At 42.1% G+C, this 14481-nt stretch overlaps 1 protein-coding gene across 1 annotated transcript in view; it reads left to right on the top strand.

Annotated features, from left to right (window-relative positions):
• Positions 1-13668, top strand: part of Acsl3 (acyl-CoA synthetase long chain family member 3) — a 49218-nt gene extending 35550 nt beyond the window's left edge. Inside the window, exons 8-16 of the mRNA XM_042679125.1 lie at positions 340-463; positions 672-743; positions 1838-1977; positions 2834-3006; positions 4491-4565; positions 5189-5380; positions 7280-7394; positions 9518-9675; positions 12949-13668. Of these exons, the coding sequence (XP_042535059.1) occupies positions 340-463; positions 672-743; positions 1838-1977; positions 2834-3006; positions 4491-4565; positions 5189-5380; positions 7280-7394; positions 9518-9675; positions 12949-13106 (1207 nt within the window). The 3' untranslated portion in view covers positions 13107-13668. The remainder of the gene's footprint in view (positions 1-339; positions 464-671; positions 744-1837; positions 1978-2833; positions 3007-4490; positions 4566-5188; positions 5381-7279; positions 7395-9517; positions 9676-12948) is intronic.
• The last annotated feature ends 813 nt before the right edge of the window (positions 13669-14481 follow it).

Raw genomic sequence — 14481 nt, 5'->3', positions numbered from 1 at the left:
TTCTTATGAGCAGAACATCTCTTCTATATTCAGAGACCATCTATTTGATGATTTCTTTTGTCCACTTACCCATCCCCTCTTTGGCCCTAGCACCTTACTTTTGCAGTGTTTATTAGAGTGTCTGAAAACAGACCACTTCCCTTCAGTTTTAGGTTGAGCTGTAGCCCTTTATTCCTGACACTCCCAGTCCCCCGTCTGTCTTCCCTGCACCCCCTACTCGACCCACAGTGGGAAGCCCAAATTGATGCCCTGAGGGCTTTTGTACCTTCAAACCTGCTCCTGTTCAGTCACTTCTGGAAGAGGGCACTCCTCACTTTTGCTTCTCGCCTGTCTTTGCAGAGAGGACGATGTATATATTGGGTACCTGCCCCTGGCCCATGTTCTAGAACTCAGTGCAGAGCTGGTTTGTCTTTCTCATGGATGCCGCATTGGGTACTCTTCACCACAGACATTAGCAGATCAGGTAAGTTAAATGTCAGTGACTTGAAATACAAAAAAAAAATTTTTAGTATCCCCGGCACCCCCTTCCCAGTCAGTGTGACAGTAAAGCTCTTGCCTTTTGTTTGTTAGACTATAACTACATTAAAAAGACATACTTATTTGATATGAGAATTCCATTTTGTTTAAAAAATACAGATCATTTTATATGGGTCACTTTTTCTATTTTATAGTCTTCAAAAATAAAAAAAGGAAGCAAAGGGGATACATCCATGTTGAAACCAACCCTGATGGCAGCTGTCCCGGTAAGACCTGGCCACTCTGGCATACCGAGTAGTGCTAAGTATCACCAGCCACAGTAGCAAGGTGGCTCACGCAGAATTCATTCCATCCCCTTGTCATTATTGCCTTAAACTTTACAATATTATTTTCCTTTATTTTATTTTATTCTTACTGAATACTCAAATTTCAGCTTCCGTGTCATGATGAGCTCTTTTCCCCCTCCTAGCCTCTTAACAGTGGTCTTTATAATACCTGTTATGTGCTGATTGTTACTATTTGAAGTGTTGGGGGATTCTTAATAGGGGCTTGAATGTTCACATCAAGAATGATTATACAGCTGCTCCAAAGTCATATTTGGGCAGTAGTTTTGGATATTTCAGTATAATTAAGTGTTAATGTCTTTAAATTTTAGTTCATTTATAAATATCTGAAGTTGTACAGAGACAATTTTTTAAAATAATGTGTGAATTACCTAGCAGGCAAAGCAGTCTTTTTATATAAGCATGGTCTTTTTATAAGATAAAATTAGATTTTTAACTATTTCAAAGAATTCATTTATGTTATCAAACTTCATTTGTAGGTCAATAATAAATAACTAACAAAGCAATATAAAGAACTAACAGTGGAAGGATGAGTCTGTAGCTCAGTGGTAGAGTACTTGCCTAGCATGTTTAAAGCCCTGGGTTTCATCCACCAAAACCAATATATTCCTGCCTGATCTTAGATAAATCTCTTTTATTAAAATTGTTTTAAGGGGCTGGGAAGGTGGCTCAGTGGTAGAGCACTTGCCTTGCATGCCTGAGGCCCTGGGTTCAATTCCCCAGCACCATATAAGCAAAAACAAAAAAGCCAGAAAGTGGCGCTGTGGCTCAAGTGGTAGAGTGCTAGCCTTGAGCTGAAGAGCTGAGGGACAGCGCCTAGGCCCAGAGTTCAGGCCCCACGACTGGACCCCCCCCCCCCCAAAAAAAAATTGTTTTAACAAAATTGTAATTTTAAATTAAACTACTTGGTCCTGATAGACTGTTAAATTTTAAGACCTCTAACAGTGATAGAAATAATGTTAAGCTTTATATACATAATCCAGATATAATTAAAAACTTCATTTTTATATATCTAGGAAATCATGGATCGAATCTATAAGAATGTCATGAATAAAGTGAATGAAATGAGTAGTTTTCAGCGGAATTTGTTTATTCTGGCCTATAATTACAAGATGGAACAGATTTCAAGAGGGCATAGTACTCCACTGTGTGACAGGTAAGCTGCCAGGAGCTGTGTCCTCAGCCCTGCTCCTCCTCCTGTTTGATTGAGGGTAGGAAGCAGAGAGGTTAGTCTCAGAAACATGTTAATTTGAATTGACTTGTTACTTTTCTTACCCAGCTTCCGTTTAACAGTAGGCTTTAAGTTATACTGAAATTTAGAAGTTAGATAACTGTATATTAATATATACATAAATCTGAAGTAAATTACAAAGTTTTAGTAAATTCCATTAATACTTAACATTTTTGAATGGTTAAAAAATGGTATATACTGTGCATATAGTGATATATATTATGTGCTTATGATGTAAGAAACATTTTGTGGCCAATAATTGGGCAACATGTTGTATAAAATTAAGTCTGACAATTTTAATTTATTTGCAATATTCAAAAAATACTTGAAGAGTTCTTTTTATTTTATTTTTTATTTATTATCAGTATCGGGTTGCTTGGCTTGCTCGCTGAGCTTGCTTGCTTGGCTAGTACTGTTCCACTTGAGTCACGCCTCTAATCTGGCTTTTTGCTGGTTATTTTGGAGATGGAGTCTAAAGGGACTTTTCTACTTGGCTGGCTTCGAACCTTGGTCCCAGTTTCCTGAGTAGCTAGGATCATAGGTGTGAGTCACTTGAACTCGGCTTTCTTGAGAAATTCTTACAAGAAAATCATATATTTTTTACCTTTACCTTTAAAAATTAACATTTAAATAGTGGGTCAAGAGACTCTCCTGAATTTGCTGGGTAACCTTGATGGGTCATTTAATCCCAATATTTTACGTAACGAAATTGAGAGATCAGTCTAAAGATAAAATTCTGTTCAGCTTTAAAATTTTGCTTAATTTGTTCTTTTCTTTTTAGCTTTGTTTTCCGGAAAGTTCGAAGCTTGCTAGGTGGAAATATTCGCCTTTTATTGTGTGGTGGTGCTCCGCTTTCTGCAACCACACAGCGATTCATGAATATCTGTTTTTGTTGTCCTGTTGGTCAGGGATATGGACTCACTGAATCCACAGGGGCTGGAACAATTACAGAAGGTTAGTGCTGCCTGTGAGATGTCTGCCTAGTGTCCCATCTGAGATAGGAGTGCAGCTTACGGCATTATTTTCTCGAGTTATTCTTTAGAATACACTGGAGAAGAGTGGTATAGATTTGTGCATTATTGATCATAATTGTGAGGTTCTTTCCCTACATCTTGGGAGCCCTCTCTAACTTACTCTCCAGCCTGGCTTGGCACTAGAACTGAATATTTTTAAATAGGATTTGGTAGCTGAAGTGGGCACAGAGAGGCAAGAGCAGTCTCATTGGGAGGTAGAGTCACACAGATAGGTATCTACTCCAGTTTTGTGAGGCCTACTAAGAAAGTAGTGTGGGTATCCCATCAGCCTCTAACATGGCGCTCCAAACACTCTTATCTAACAGGGTTGGCAGTTGATGCTGTGATGTGGATCTGTTGATGGAGATTTCCAGTGTGTTACTTTTTTTTTTTTTCTTCTTTTTTTTTGGGTCTGGTTGTGGGGCCTGAACTCTGGGCCTGGGCGCTGTCCCTCAGCTCTTCAGCTCAAGGCTAGTGCTCTACCACTTGAGCCAAAGTGCCACTTCCGGCTCTTTTTCTTTTTGCTTATGTGGTGCTGAGGAATTGAACCCAGGGCCTCATGCATGCAAGGCAAGCACTCTACCACTGAGCCACCTTCCCAGCCCCAAACCACTTCAGGTATTTTTTTTTTTTGCACTGCAGGTATTTTTTTCCCCCTCTTTGGAATAGTTTATTGGACATGAGTCTCATGGGCTTTTTTTTTTTTGGTCGGTTGTGGGCCTGAATTCTGGACCTGGGCACTGTCCCTCAGCTCTTCAGCTCAGGCTAATGCTCGACCACTTGAGCCACAGCACAACTTCTGGCTTTTTCTGCTTGGTGCTGAGGAATGGAACCAGGGCCTCATGCATGCAAGGCAAGCGCTCTACCACTGAGCCACCTTCCCAGCCCCATTGAGCCACCTTCCCAGCCCCATTGAGCCACCTTCCCAGCCCCTAGTCTCACGGACTTTATTGTCCCCACCTGGCTTTGAGCTGTTATTCTTTAGACTCAGTCTCCTGAGCAGCTAGGATTACGTGAAACACCAGCACCTGGCATAATTTTTATTTTAAAGATGATTTTAATAACAATATCCAATTCAGTTCGCTTCCCTTCCCTGCCTTTTGCATATGGGGCAAAGTGTAATTTGGGGGCATGTTAGTTCAACACATAGTAAAGACTAGACTCTGAGTTAGCTTTATCTTCATGCTGGGTTTTGCTGTTGAGTCTGCCTACTTGTGGGGCTTTTCCAGTCCTGTAGTGGGAAGTCAGGACTGTTCAAAACTGCACCTCTGCAGACTGCGCAGCCTGTGCTCCTGCTTGTAATGATTCTGTGTGGATTCCTAAGCTATGGCGTCAGTTCACCATTTCTAATAAGTTGAGGTATTTAATAAATGAAAAAATGAGGTAATGTTTACTGTTCTCACCTTTCTTCCTTTTGCATATTAGTGTGGGACTACAATACTGGCCGAGTGGGAGCACCATTAGATTGCTGTGAAATCAAATTAAAGAACTGGGAGGAAGGTAATAACCTATGTTAACTATAGAGGTTTAATTTTTATAGGATAAAACTTGATAAATTATTTCATTTTCTGTATTCCTTTAGAATGCACAGTCATCTACAAGTGCTTGTTTTGATTCTCCCCCATCCCCTGCTGGTCCTGGGGCTTGAACTCAGGACCTTATGCTGTCTCTGAGTGTTTTTTTTCTCCTCAAGGCTAGTGCTTTATCACTTGAGCCACAGTTCTACTTCTAGCTTTTTTGGTAGTTTACTGGAGACAAGTCTCACAGACTTTGCTGCCTGGGCTGGCTTCTACCTATGATCCTCAGATCTCAGCCTCCTGAGTAGCTCTAGGATTACAGGTGTGAACCATCAACATCTGGCTGTTTTTATTTTAAATGCTTATATTTTTCTAAAGCACATACATAGTATCATCCCTTCCATTATTTTTCTCCATCCTTTCCAATCCAAACTCTCTTCAGTAGGCTATGCATTGAATATTATGACTAAGACTTGTAGGTTTTATGTCGATGAGCTTTGTTATCCAGTCTGCTTTCTTTGGGAAGCTTTAATTGAATTTTGAATTAACACATGGTATACATAAGGATCAAAAGAGTGAATTAATTACACTTACTCTGTTTACTAGGTGGATATTTTAATACTGATAAACCACATCCCCGAGGTGAAATTCTTATCGGTGGTCAGAATGTAACAATGGGATACTACAAAAATGAAGCCAAGACAAAAGCTGACTTCTTTGAAGATGAAAACGGGCAGAGATGGCTCTGTACTGGAGATATTGGAGAGTTTGACCCTGATGGTTGTTTGAAGATTATTGGTAAGCAATCATATCTTTTCTTGGAAGTGAATGCTTCTCAGGTGGTTTTGTGCAGGAGGTATGGTATGTTTTTTAGTAGCTCTTTAATGATGTAAGAGCATATCTTCTTGTTAGTGGCAGTCTGGTCTATTGTCTCTGTAATACAATTACTTAATTAATTTATTTGTTGTGCCAGCAGACTTGGACTTGCCTGGCTGCTGTCCCAGAGCTTGGTTTGTTCAAGTCTGGTGCTCTACTATTTGAGCTGCAGCACCACTTTGGACTTTTGGTACTTTTTGGGGCGGGGGGGGGGGGTCTGGTCATGGGGCCTGAACTTTGGGCCTGGGCGCTGTCCCTCAGCTCTTCAGCTCAAGGCTAGCGCTCTACCACTTGAGCCACAGCGCCACTTCCGGCTTTTTTCTTTTTGCTTATGTGGTGCTGAGGAATGGAACCCAGGGCCTCATGCATGCAAGGCAAGCGCTCTACCACTGAGCCACCTTCCCAGCCCCGGCCTTTTGACTTAATTGGAGGGAGATAAGAATTTCAGACATGGGGCTGGGAAGGTGGCTCAGTGGTAGAGTGCTTGTCTTGCATGCATGAGACCCTGAGTTGGACTCCTCAGCACCACATAAATAGAAAAAGCTGGAAGTAGTGCTGTGGCTCAAGCAGTAGAGCACTAGCCTTGAGCTGAAGAGCCGAGGGACAGCGCCCAGGCCCAGACTTCAAGCCCCATGACTGACTAAAAAAAAAAAGCAGGGCTGGGAATGTGGCTTAGTGGTAGAGTGCTTACATAGCACGCATAAAGTCTCAGGTTCGATTCCCCAGTACCACATAAACAGAAAAAGCCTGAAGTGGCATTGTGGCTCCAGTGGTAGAATGCTAGCCTTGAGCAAAAAGAATCAGGGACAGTGACCAGGCCCTGAGTTCAACCCCAGGACTGGCAAACAAACAAACCAAAAAAAAGAATTTCAGACTTGTTTGTTGGCTTTAAACCATACCTTTTTTATTTCTTTTTTAATAGGGATTTTACGTATTTTACCCTGGGCACCTTCTGATTATGGGAGGAATGTTTCTTTTTGTGAATCTGGGCATCAGTAGGTCAGGCCTCTTTTTTCCTGATCTTAGTCCTTGCCTTGCCCAAGAAAACAGGAAAGCCCAGCAGCTCAAGTACTGGGACCCATTGGGGGTAAAAACTACCTTCCTCAGCAACCTTGGGACTTTCGTTCAGCTCCTGGCATCTCTGTTCTTTGTGTTCATGTCCAGGGACCGCTGTTTTCTCTCAGGCTGCTCCTCATGCTTATTTCTTGTCCTAATACAGATTACGAAATCATCATCGTATCGATAGGTTAGCAGACTACCCTGTTGTGGGCATGTGCTCCCTTGCTGTGTGTCCTCCACCTCCCCACACCTCCTTTCCAGATAGATTGTGAGCTTGTCCATGTCCATAGTATTTCTCATCTTCCACAGCTCCTTGGTATTTTGGATACAGGGATACACCTTTTCAGCAGACAGCACCTGTCTACCTGATGATGAGGGGAGGGAGGAAAAGGGACCATAAAATCCTATTACAGATTTTTTTTTTTCAGGGCCTGAGCAATGCCTGAGCTGCTCAAGGCTAGCACTCTACTTGAGCCACAGTGCCACTTCTGGCTTTTCCTATGTGGTATTGAGGAATTGAACCCTGGACTTCATGCATGATAGGCAAGCACTCTACCACTAAGCCACATTCCCAGCTCTGTTTTTGTTTTTAAAGGACATTTTTAGCTGGATGTGGTGGCTCACACTTGCATCTCAGCACTTACGAGAGGAAGGTGAGGCAGGAGACTTTTGAGTGCCCAGCAGTCTAGGCTGCCACCATTTATATGTATTGAAGTATTAATATTCTCAGTGTTTCCCTCTCCCTGCTTTTGTTCCATGCAGATCGTAAAAAGGACCTTGTAAAACTACAGGCAGGGGAATATGTTTCTCTTGGGAAAGTGGAAGCAGCTCTGAAGAATCTCCCTCTGATTGATAACATTTGTGCATATGCAAACAGGTAAGAAGGTGGAATTCACATTTCCATCCTATATGAGCCTCTGCAGAACTTTTCTAGGAACTCTTCCTCTTGATTTCTGAGCATGGCCTCTTCTTTAGAGCCATTTACGGATTCTTTCCCTAGAATGCCTCCCCTCACCTTCCTGTTTCCTGCTTTCCATCTCTTACACTCTGGTGGAGAGCCATAGCTTTGCTGCCTCTAGCTCCTTGTCCTTGTGCACTGAAGCTTCACAGAGCTGTCCAGTGGTGTTAGTGAGCAGCCCACTGCTTAACTACCTTGCCTTTAGCTTCCCCTGCTCAGCACTTGGGGGGGAATTGGCCTCCTGAAGGAAGCGCTTGTTAAGCTGCAGAGTAACATACCATTGCTGCTTGGGAAGGGAATTGTTAAAATCCCAGAACCGCATGATTGGGAATGTGTTGGAAATTCAGACTAGAACTATGATTACACTAAATAATCCACATGGTCATTATTCTCCACTTTCGATGATGTTACATTTTGTGAGTAAGCCAAGGAATCTGTCAGTAGAGGTTGCTATAATTAGTGAGGGAAAATAAAATCAAGTTTCAGAAGGATCAATTTAGAGACTTTGGTTTATAGCTCAAGTTGTAGATGAAGTTCAGAATGAATGCCATTTTCTGAAGTGGCTGACACAAAAAAATCTAATTTTGGAGTTTTTTTGAATCTGGTTTTCCAATGGTTTTTCCCTTTTTTTTTTTTTTTTTTTTAGTTTTTTTTTTTTTTTTATTGTAAAGCTACTATACAGAGGGTTACAGTTACATGAGTGAGGTTATGAGTACACTTCCTCTTGAACATTGTTACCCCCTCCATTGTTTTCCCCCTACCATCCCCTCCCTCCCTCCCTTCCCCGAGGTTCTTTTTTTTTTTTTGATTGTGATTACATGATTACATAATTTCAAAGTCACAAGTTCATTCTAACTTCCCTGGAGCAAATTGTCTACCACAGTCTGTAATATATAACAGTGTTCACATGTTATATACCATATTTGTGATCAGCAGCATGAGGATATTTAGTAGTGGTTCAACCAGATGAGCGGGAGTTCTTTGTTTCTTAAGTCCTGTTAGTTTTGTCGTATCACCTAACCTTTTGGATTTAGCATCCACTTATGAGGGAGACCATGTATGGTTTTTCCCTTTAACTAGCCATCAGTGGTTTCTTCAGTACTGCTATCGGTCTGGATGTAACTAGGTCCCAATAACCAGGCCTGTCTTTTTTCTTCCGGATGTAGCTACCATTTCTTCAGGTTGAAGTTTTTATAGTCTTCACAGGTGTCTGCCTCTGGCATGTTGAGAGTCCCTTTGTCCTCACAGATTCTCACAGTAAGAAAGTGGACATAGGGGCTGGGAAGGTGTCAGTGGTAGAGCACTTGCCTTGCATACCTGAGGCCCTGGGTTCGATTCTTCAGCACCACATAAGCAAAAAATAAAAAAAGCCAGAAGTGGCTCAAGTGGTAGAGCGCTAGCCTTGAGCTGAAGAGCTGAGGGACAGCGCCCAGGCCCAGAGTTCAGGCCCCATGACTGGACCCCCTCCCCCCCCCCCAAAAAAAAAGAAAGTGGACATAATCACATTATTTTGCTTTGCTGTTACATTTCTTTAGATGCAATCGTTAACCTGTTAGATTTGTTTTTAATGTATGGCTGTTTTTCTTAAAGGTAAATTTTTTAATGTTTTAATTTTCTTTTAAAAAATGCATATTTGGCACTCATTGCTATGCATTGGTGGACAGCACTATTAGCTCTTGAGTAAAGGAAGCATTCGTGTTCAGGAAATGTCAGTTTTAAAATGGTGTTTGCACATTAACTTATACTTCTGGCTAATCACATTCTAGAATAATCTGGAGGCCAACTATTACTAAAAGTATAATAATATACCTATCATAGACTTACATATATAATAGTGTGCAGTTATATATACTTGGAATTTATTGAGCAATTTTAAATGCTAAAGTACTGGAATGTATCACGTAAGACTAGCTGCTGTTACAGTGCTACCAAGTAGGGCCCATGCAATAAAAGAAAATTAGAAAATGTCAAGGCAATCAGTAACTTCAGTTAGTATTAGTACTATTTTGTTCCTTAGCTAAATTGCCCTTTGTACATTTCAGCTATCATTCTTACGTCATTGGCTTTGTCGTGCCAAATCAAAAGGAACTAACAGAACTAGCTTTGAAGAAAGGACTTAAAGGGTCGTGGGAGGAGCTGTGTAACAGCAGTGAGATGGAAAACGAGGTCCTGAAAGTGCTTTCTGAAGCTGCTGTTTCAGGTGAGTCCTCTGAATGGGACTGATTCCAAGAGCTGAGATGGACGAGCATGCCTCCTTCCTGCTCACCAAACGCTCAAGTCGCCCAAGCACTCAGGCTATTCTCATCCCACAGCTGATGCCCACATCTCTTGAAAACTCATCGGGGCAGCTTTGTTTCCTACTCATTGATTGTGTCCTTCTGTTCCAAATTTGTTTGGTTCTTTCTTGTAGGTGATTTTTCTGCTTTTTAAACCTGTTCATATTATTTCATGTTTATCCTCAGTTCATGAATTGCCTTTTTCTACTCTTTAGTTGGCTAGCATTTAAAAACTTTTCTTTCTTTATTGGTTTTGATGGTACCGGAGTTAGGAACTCTAGGTTTCTAACATCTGAACCACACCAACTCCTCTCTTCCTGTTTTGTTTGCTTTATTTGCCTTTTCCACAGGGTCTTACATTTTTGTTTAGGCCATCCTTAGAACCATAGCCCTTCTACCCATGTGTCCAGAGTAGCTAGGATCACATGTGCACACTGTCATACCTGGCTTGCTTGTTGACATGGGGGCTCAGTAACTTTTTGTGTCGGATAGCCTTGAACTGTGATCCAAGCCATGCCAGTTGTGAGCTAAAAGTAGCTGTTTTCATTAAGTTTTTTGGGGGATGGGGGTGGTAGAAAAGATTACATTTACACTTGATGAGCAGGTTCTCTACTGCGTGAGCCTGCCTCCACCTCCTATTTGCATTGGTGGTTTTTTGTGGGGAGGTGGGGATCAGTTGTAGGGCTTGATGAACTCAAAGCCTGGACTTTTCTGCTCAAGGCTAGCACTCTACCACTTTGGTGTTCTGGTGGGTAATTGGAGATAAGAAGAGTCTCATAGACTTTGCTGCCGGGGATGGCTTTGAACTGTGATCTTTTTTAATTAATTTTTTTTTTTTTTTGGTCCGGTCGTGGGGCCTGAACTCTGGTTCAGCTCAAGGCTAGCACTCTACCACTTGAGCCACAGTGCCACTTCCGGCTTTTTTCTTATGTGGTGCTGAGGAATCGAACCCAGGGCCTCTGGCATGCAAGGCAAATGCTCTACCACTGAGCCACCTTCCCAGCCCCTGAACTGTGATCTTGAGATCTTAGTTTCCTGAGTAGCTAGGATTACAGGCATGAGCCACTGGCACCTGGCACATTGGTTGTTTTGAGGGAATATCTATTTTAAGCCCTGGCTTTCCATACTGGGGATGACAGCACTTCTTCAGTAGCTGAGATAATAGCGAGAGCCACTGTACCTAGCCATCGGTGGAGATGAGCCACAGCTCCACTTCCGGCTTTTTGGTGGTTAATTGGATATAAGAGTATCACCAAAAAAAACAAAAGAGTATCACAGACTTTCCTGCTGGGGCTGGCTTTGACCCTTAATCCTCTGATCTCAGCCTTTTGAATAGCTAGGAGTACATACAGTACAGTTGTGAGCCACTAGTGCTCAGCTCAAAAACAACTTTTTGCCCAGATTAACCTTTGAGAGGGATCTCAGTCTTTGCCTCCCAAGTAACTTGGATTATTACAGGCTTAGACCACTGTGCCCAACTTCACTTTTATGCATTATTTTGAATCATTTGGTAATTTGTATATGGATATCAATTTGGATCTTTTTAGTAGACCATTTTTCTTTCTTTGTATGTCTTATTATTGAAGCTTTGACTGAAAAATCAGCTACTGGTTTTGTATTATGATGGCTTTGTCCAGTTTGCCCTGCAGAAAGTCTGGAGTCATCTGAAGTCTCTTTGAGGTCTTCTGGGGCTGTGGGTTTAATCTAATTAAAAAGAGTTGCTGGATTTTAGCAAGGACCTCTCCCTGGGGTGTGGCTGATCCTGAAGTTGGTTACTGTAAGTCTAGACCCTGTTCCTGTTAGAGCTTAGATTCATACTGGCAAGATAGAAGCTCTCCAAAAGCCAACATTTTGGGTGTGTGTTTTTTTCTTAGCTGGAAGAAGTCAGGAATTGGAGGTTTCTCCCATTTCTTTTTCCTTCCTTCCTTCCTTCCTTTCTTTTTCTTTCTTTCTTTCCTTCCTTTCTTTCTTTCTTTTTTGGTTGGTTGTGGGGCTTGAACTCAGCCTGGGCACTGCCCCTCTGCTAGCACTCTACCACTTGAGCCACAGTGTCACTTCCAGTTTTCTGGTGGTTAATTGGAGATGAGTCTCTTGGACTTTCCTGCCCGGGCTGGCTTTGAACTGCGATCCTCAGATCTCAGCCTTCTGAGTAGCTAGGATTACAGGTGTGAGCCACCGGCACCAAGCAGTTTCTCCCATTTCTATATGGTAGTGTCAATAGAATGGGCTCTGTGAAGTGAAAGTCAGATATTTTTGCCACCTGACTTCGTTGTGGTTGATTTTATGCTCATCTGTAGTTCAGGAACTTCTCATCTGGTTTCTGGACTTCTTAGGGCCAAACAGAAGCTAGGTTTTCCTCTTCCGTCGTCCCAGGATGTTACTCCCCTCACCATATTTCTTCTGTGAGTACTGACGGCTGGTGCTCACTGCTTCCCCTGTTGGGTTGAGTGTGACATATGGAAGCCAGTTCCTTTTTACATTTCTATGAGTGTTCCATAATTTTTGGAAAAATGCTTAGAAAATAAGTACACGTGTCACTTCAAAACTACATCATTGATTCTTCTTGATCCTCTTGATTCTTCCCTGTCTTTCATACTGTGCTTACATTTTCTCTGCAGTTATGAGTCAGGGTGTTTGGTCTGTAGTGGTAGGAGAGCATTCTATTCTGTCCTCACATAGTGATATCCTGGCTTAGTCACAAGATTCTCCTTAAACTTGGTTTTTAATTTCTCAGTTATTCTTTTTTTGTTGTTGTTTTTGTTGGTCATGGGGTTTGAACTCTGGGCCTGGGCGCTGTCCCTCAGCTCTTCAGCTCAAGGCTAGTGCTCTACCACTTGAGCCACAGTGCCACTTCTGGCTTTTTCTGCTTAAGTGGTTCTGAGAATTCAAACCCAGGGCCTCATGCATGCAAGGCAAGCACTCTACCACTGCGCCACCTTCCCAGCCCTTCTCAATTATTCTATAAATACAGTTCTCTTTTCCTTTCTCCTAGATCCCAGTCCTGAGATGTACGTGGTTTACACCTTGGCGTGTATCCTCCCTAGGTCAACAAATATAGATACATTATATTTATCTGGCTTGGGTTGCAATGTGTTTTCTTTTCCTTTTTAAAATCTTTAATTTTAATATTTTAATTTTGCTAAGATCTTTATACATTTCTCATGCCTGTGCCTTTTTTTTTTTTTTTTTAATCTCAGCAAGTCTGGAAAAGTTTGAAATCCCACTAAAAATTCGTTTGAGTCCTGAGCCGTGGACCCCCGAAACTGGCCTGGTGACAGATGCTTTCAAGTTGAAGCGCAAAGAGCTTAAAACACACTACCAGGCAGACATTGAGCGGATGTATGGAAGGAAGTGATCATTCCCTCGGGCATCCGTTGCTCTCCTGAGCTCAGATCAAATAGGAAAATACTTGAAATGCATGTCTCGACCCTGAGGCGGACTCCATCCCTCGTCCTACACCGAGGTTGTTACTTCTCATGCCACCATTTCTCACTGACAGGATTAGTAAAGTATTAAGACAGCAAATTTGTGTCTGTCTCCTCTTTGCTCTCTCCCAGCTTCACCTTTCCCCCACAACTGGACTTGTCAGCAGGAGAATTTCTCTCAGTCACATTGGGAAGCAGTGATTTTAAAACCTCAAGTTTTTAAACATGATTTATATGTTCTGTATAGTGTTCAGTTTGTAACTTTTTAAAGTTTGGATGTATAGAGGGATAAATAGGAAAATATAAGAATTGGTTATTTGGGGGCTTTTTTACTTATTGTATTTAAAAATACAAGAGTATTGATGTGAAATTATGTAAATTTCAAATGCTTATGAATCAAATCATTGTTGAACAAAAGATTTGTTGCTGTGTAATTATTGTCTTGTATGCATTTGAGAGAAATAAATATACCTATACTTATGTTTTAAGAAATGGAGGACTTGTTACTGTATGTCTGCCAGCGTCTTGGTTGAAACAAAGCCACAGGAGAGGGTTGGGCTCTATTGTAAGGGAGAAAGCCAGCACAGGGGATGGAGTAGCCAGCAGGAGATGTAGTCTGCAGCTGACTGCCAGAATGTTCAGTGTTTTCTCCTTAGCTGGTGGAACTAGGAGAAGATCCAAAGTTAATGGGAATTTTAAAGTCAGTGAATAGGAAGTTATTAAATGGCCAAATATACGTTTGGTTGGACAACTAAATGTATTTATGAGCACAAGAGCTCATTACAACCCCTCCTCCCCCTGCCCCCCCCCCCCCCCCCCCCAGCAATGTGCCCACTTGACTCAGGCAGATTATCTGCCTCCCAACCCATCTGTGCCCCTCCCCAGCTCCGCCCCTTTGAGTACTTCTAGAGGATCCCTGGGCTCTGGCCCATATTCGGCCCCACAGGATATCTTGCTCAGCCTTGATGCTGACGCCATCACCATCCTCATATACACATAGCATCTCTCTTGGTTGCAAGAACATTGGTCCTGAGATCATTGGTGTAAGCCCTCTGAGAATTACAACAAACCAACAAGTGTCACAAATACATCAAAAGTAACTACCAGATTCAAGGCACCAGTGGCTCACACCAGTAATCCTAGCTGCTCAGGAGGATGTAATTCTGAAGGATGTAATTCAAAGCCAACCCAGACAAGTCCATGAGACTCATCTCCAATTATGCACCCAAAAAGCCAGGAGTGGAGCTGTGGCTCAAGTAGTAGAGTGCTATCCTGAGCAGAAACACTCAGGGACAGCATCTAGGC

Source organism: Dipodomys spectabilis, unplaced genomic scaffold (assembly GCF_019054845.1).
Source record: "Dipodomys spectabilis isolate Male_0828 unplaced genomic scaffold, ASM1905484v1 ptg000051l, whole genome shotgun sequence".
Classification (NCBI taxonomy): domain Eukaryota; kingdom Metazoa; phylum Chordata; class Mammalia; order Rodentia; family Heteromyidae; genus Dipodomys; species Dipodomys spectabilis.
This window is presented reverse-complemented; position numbering and strand designations above follow the sequence as displayed.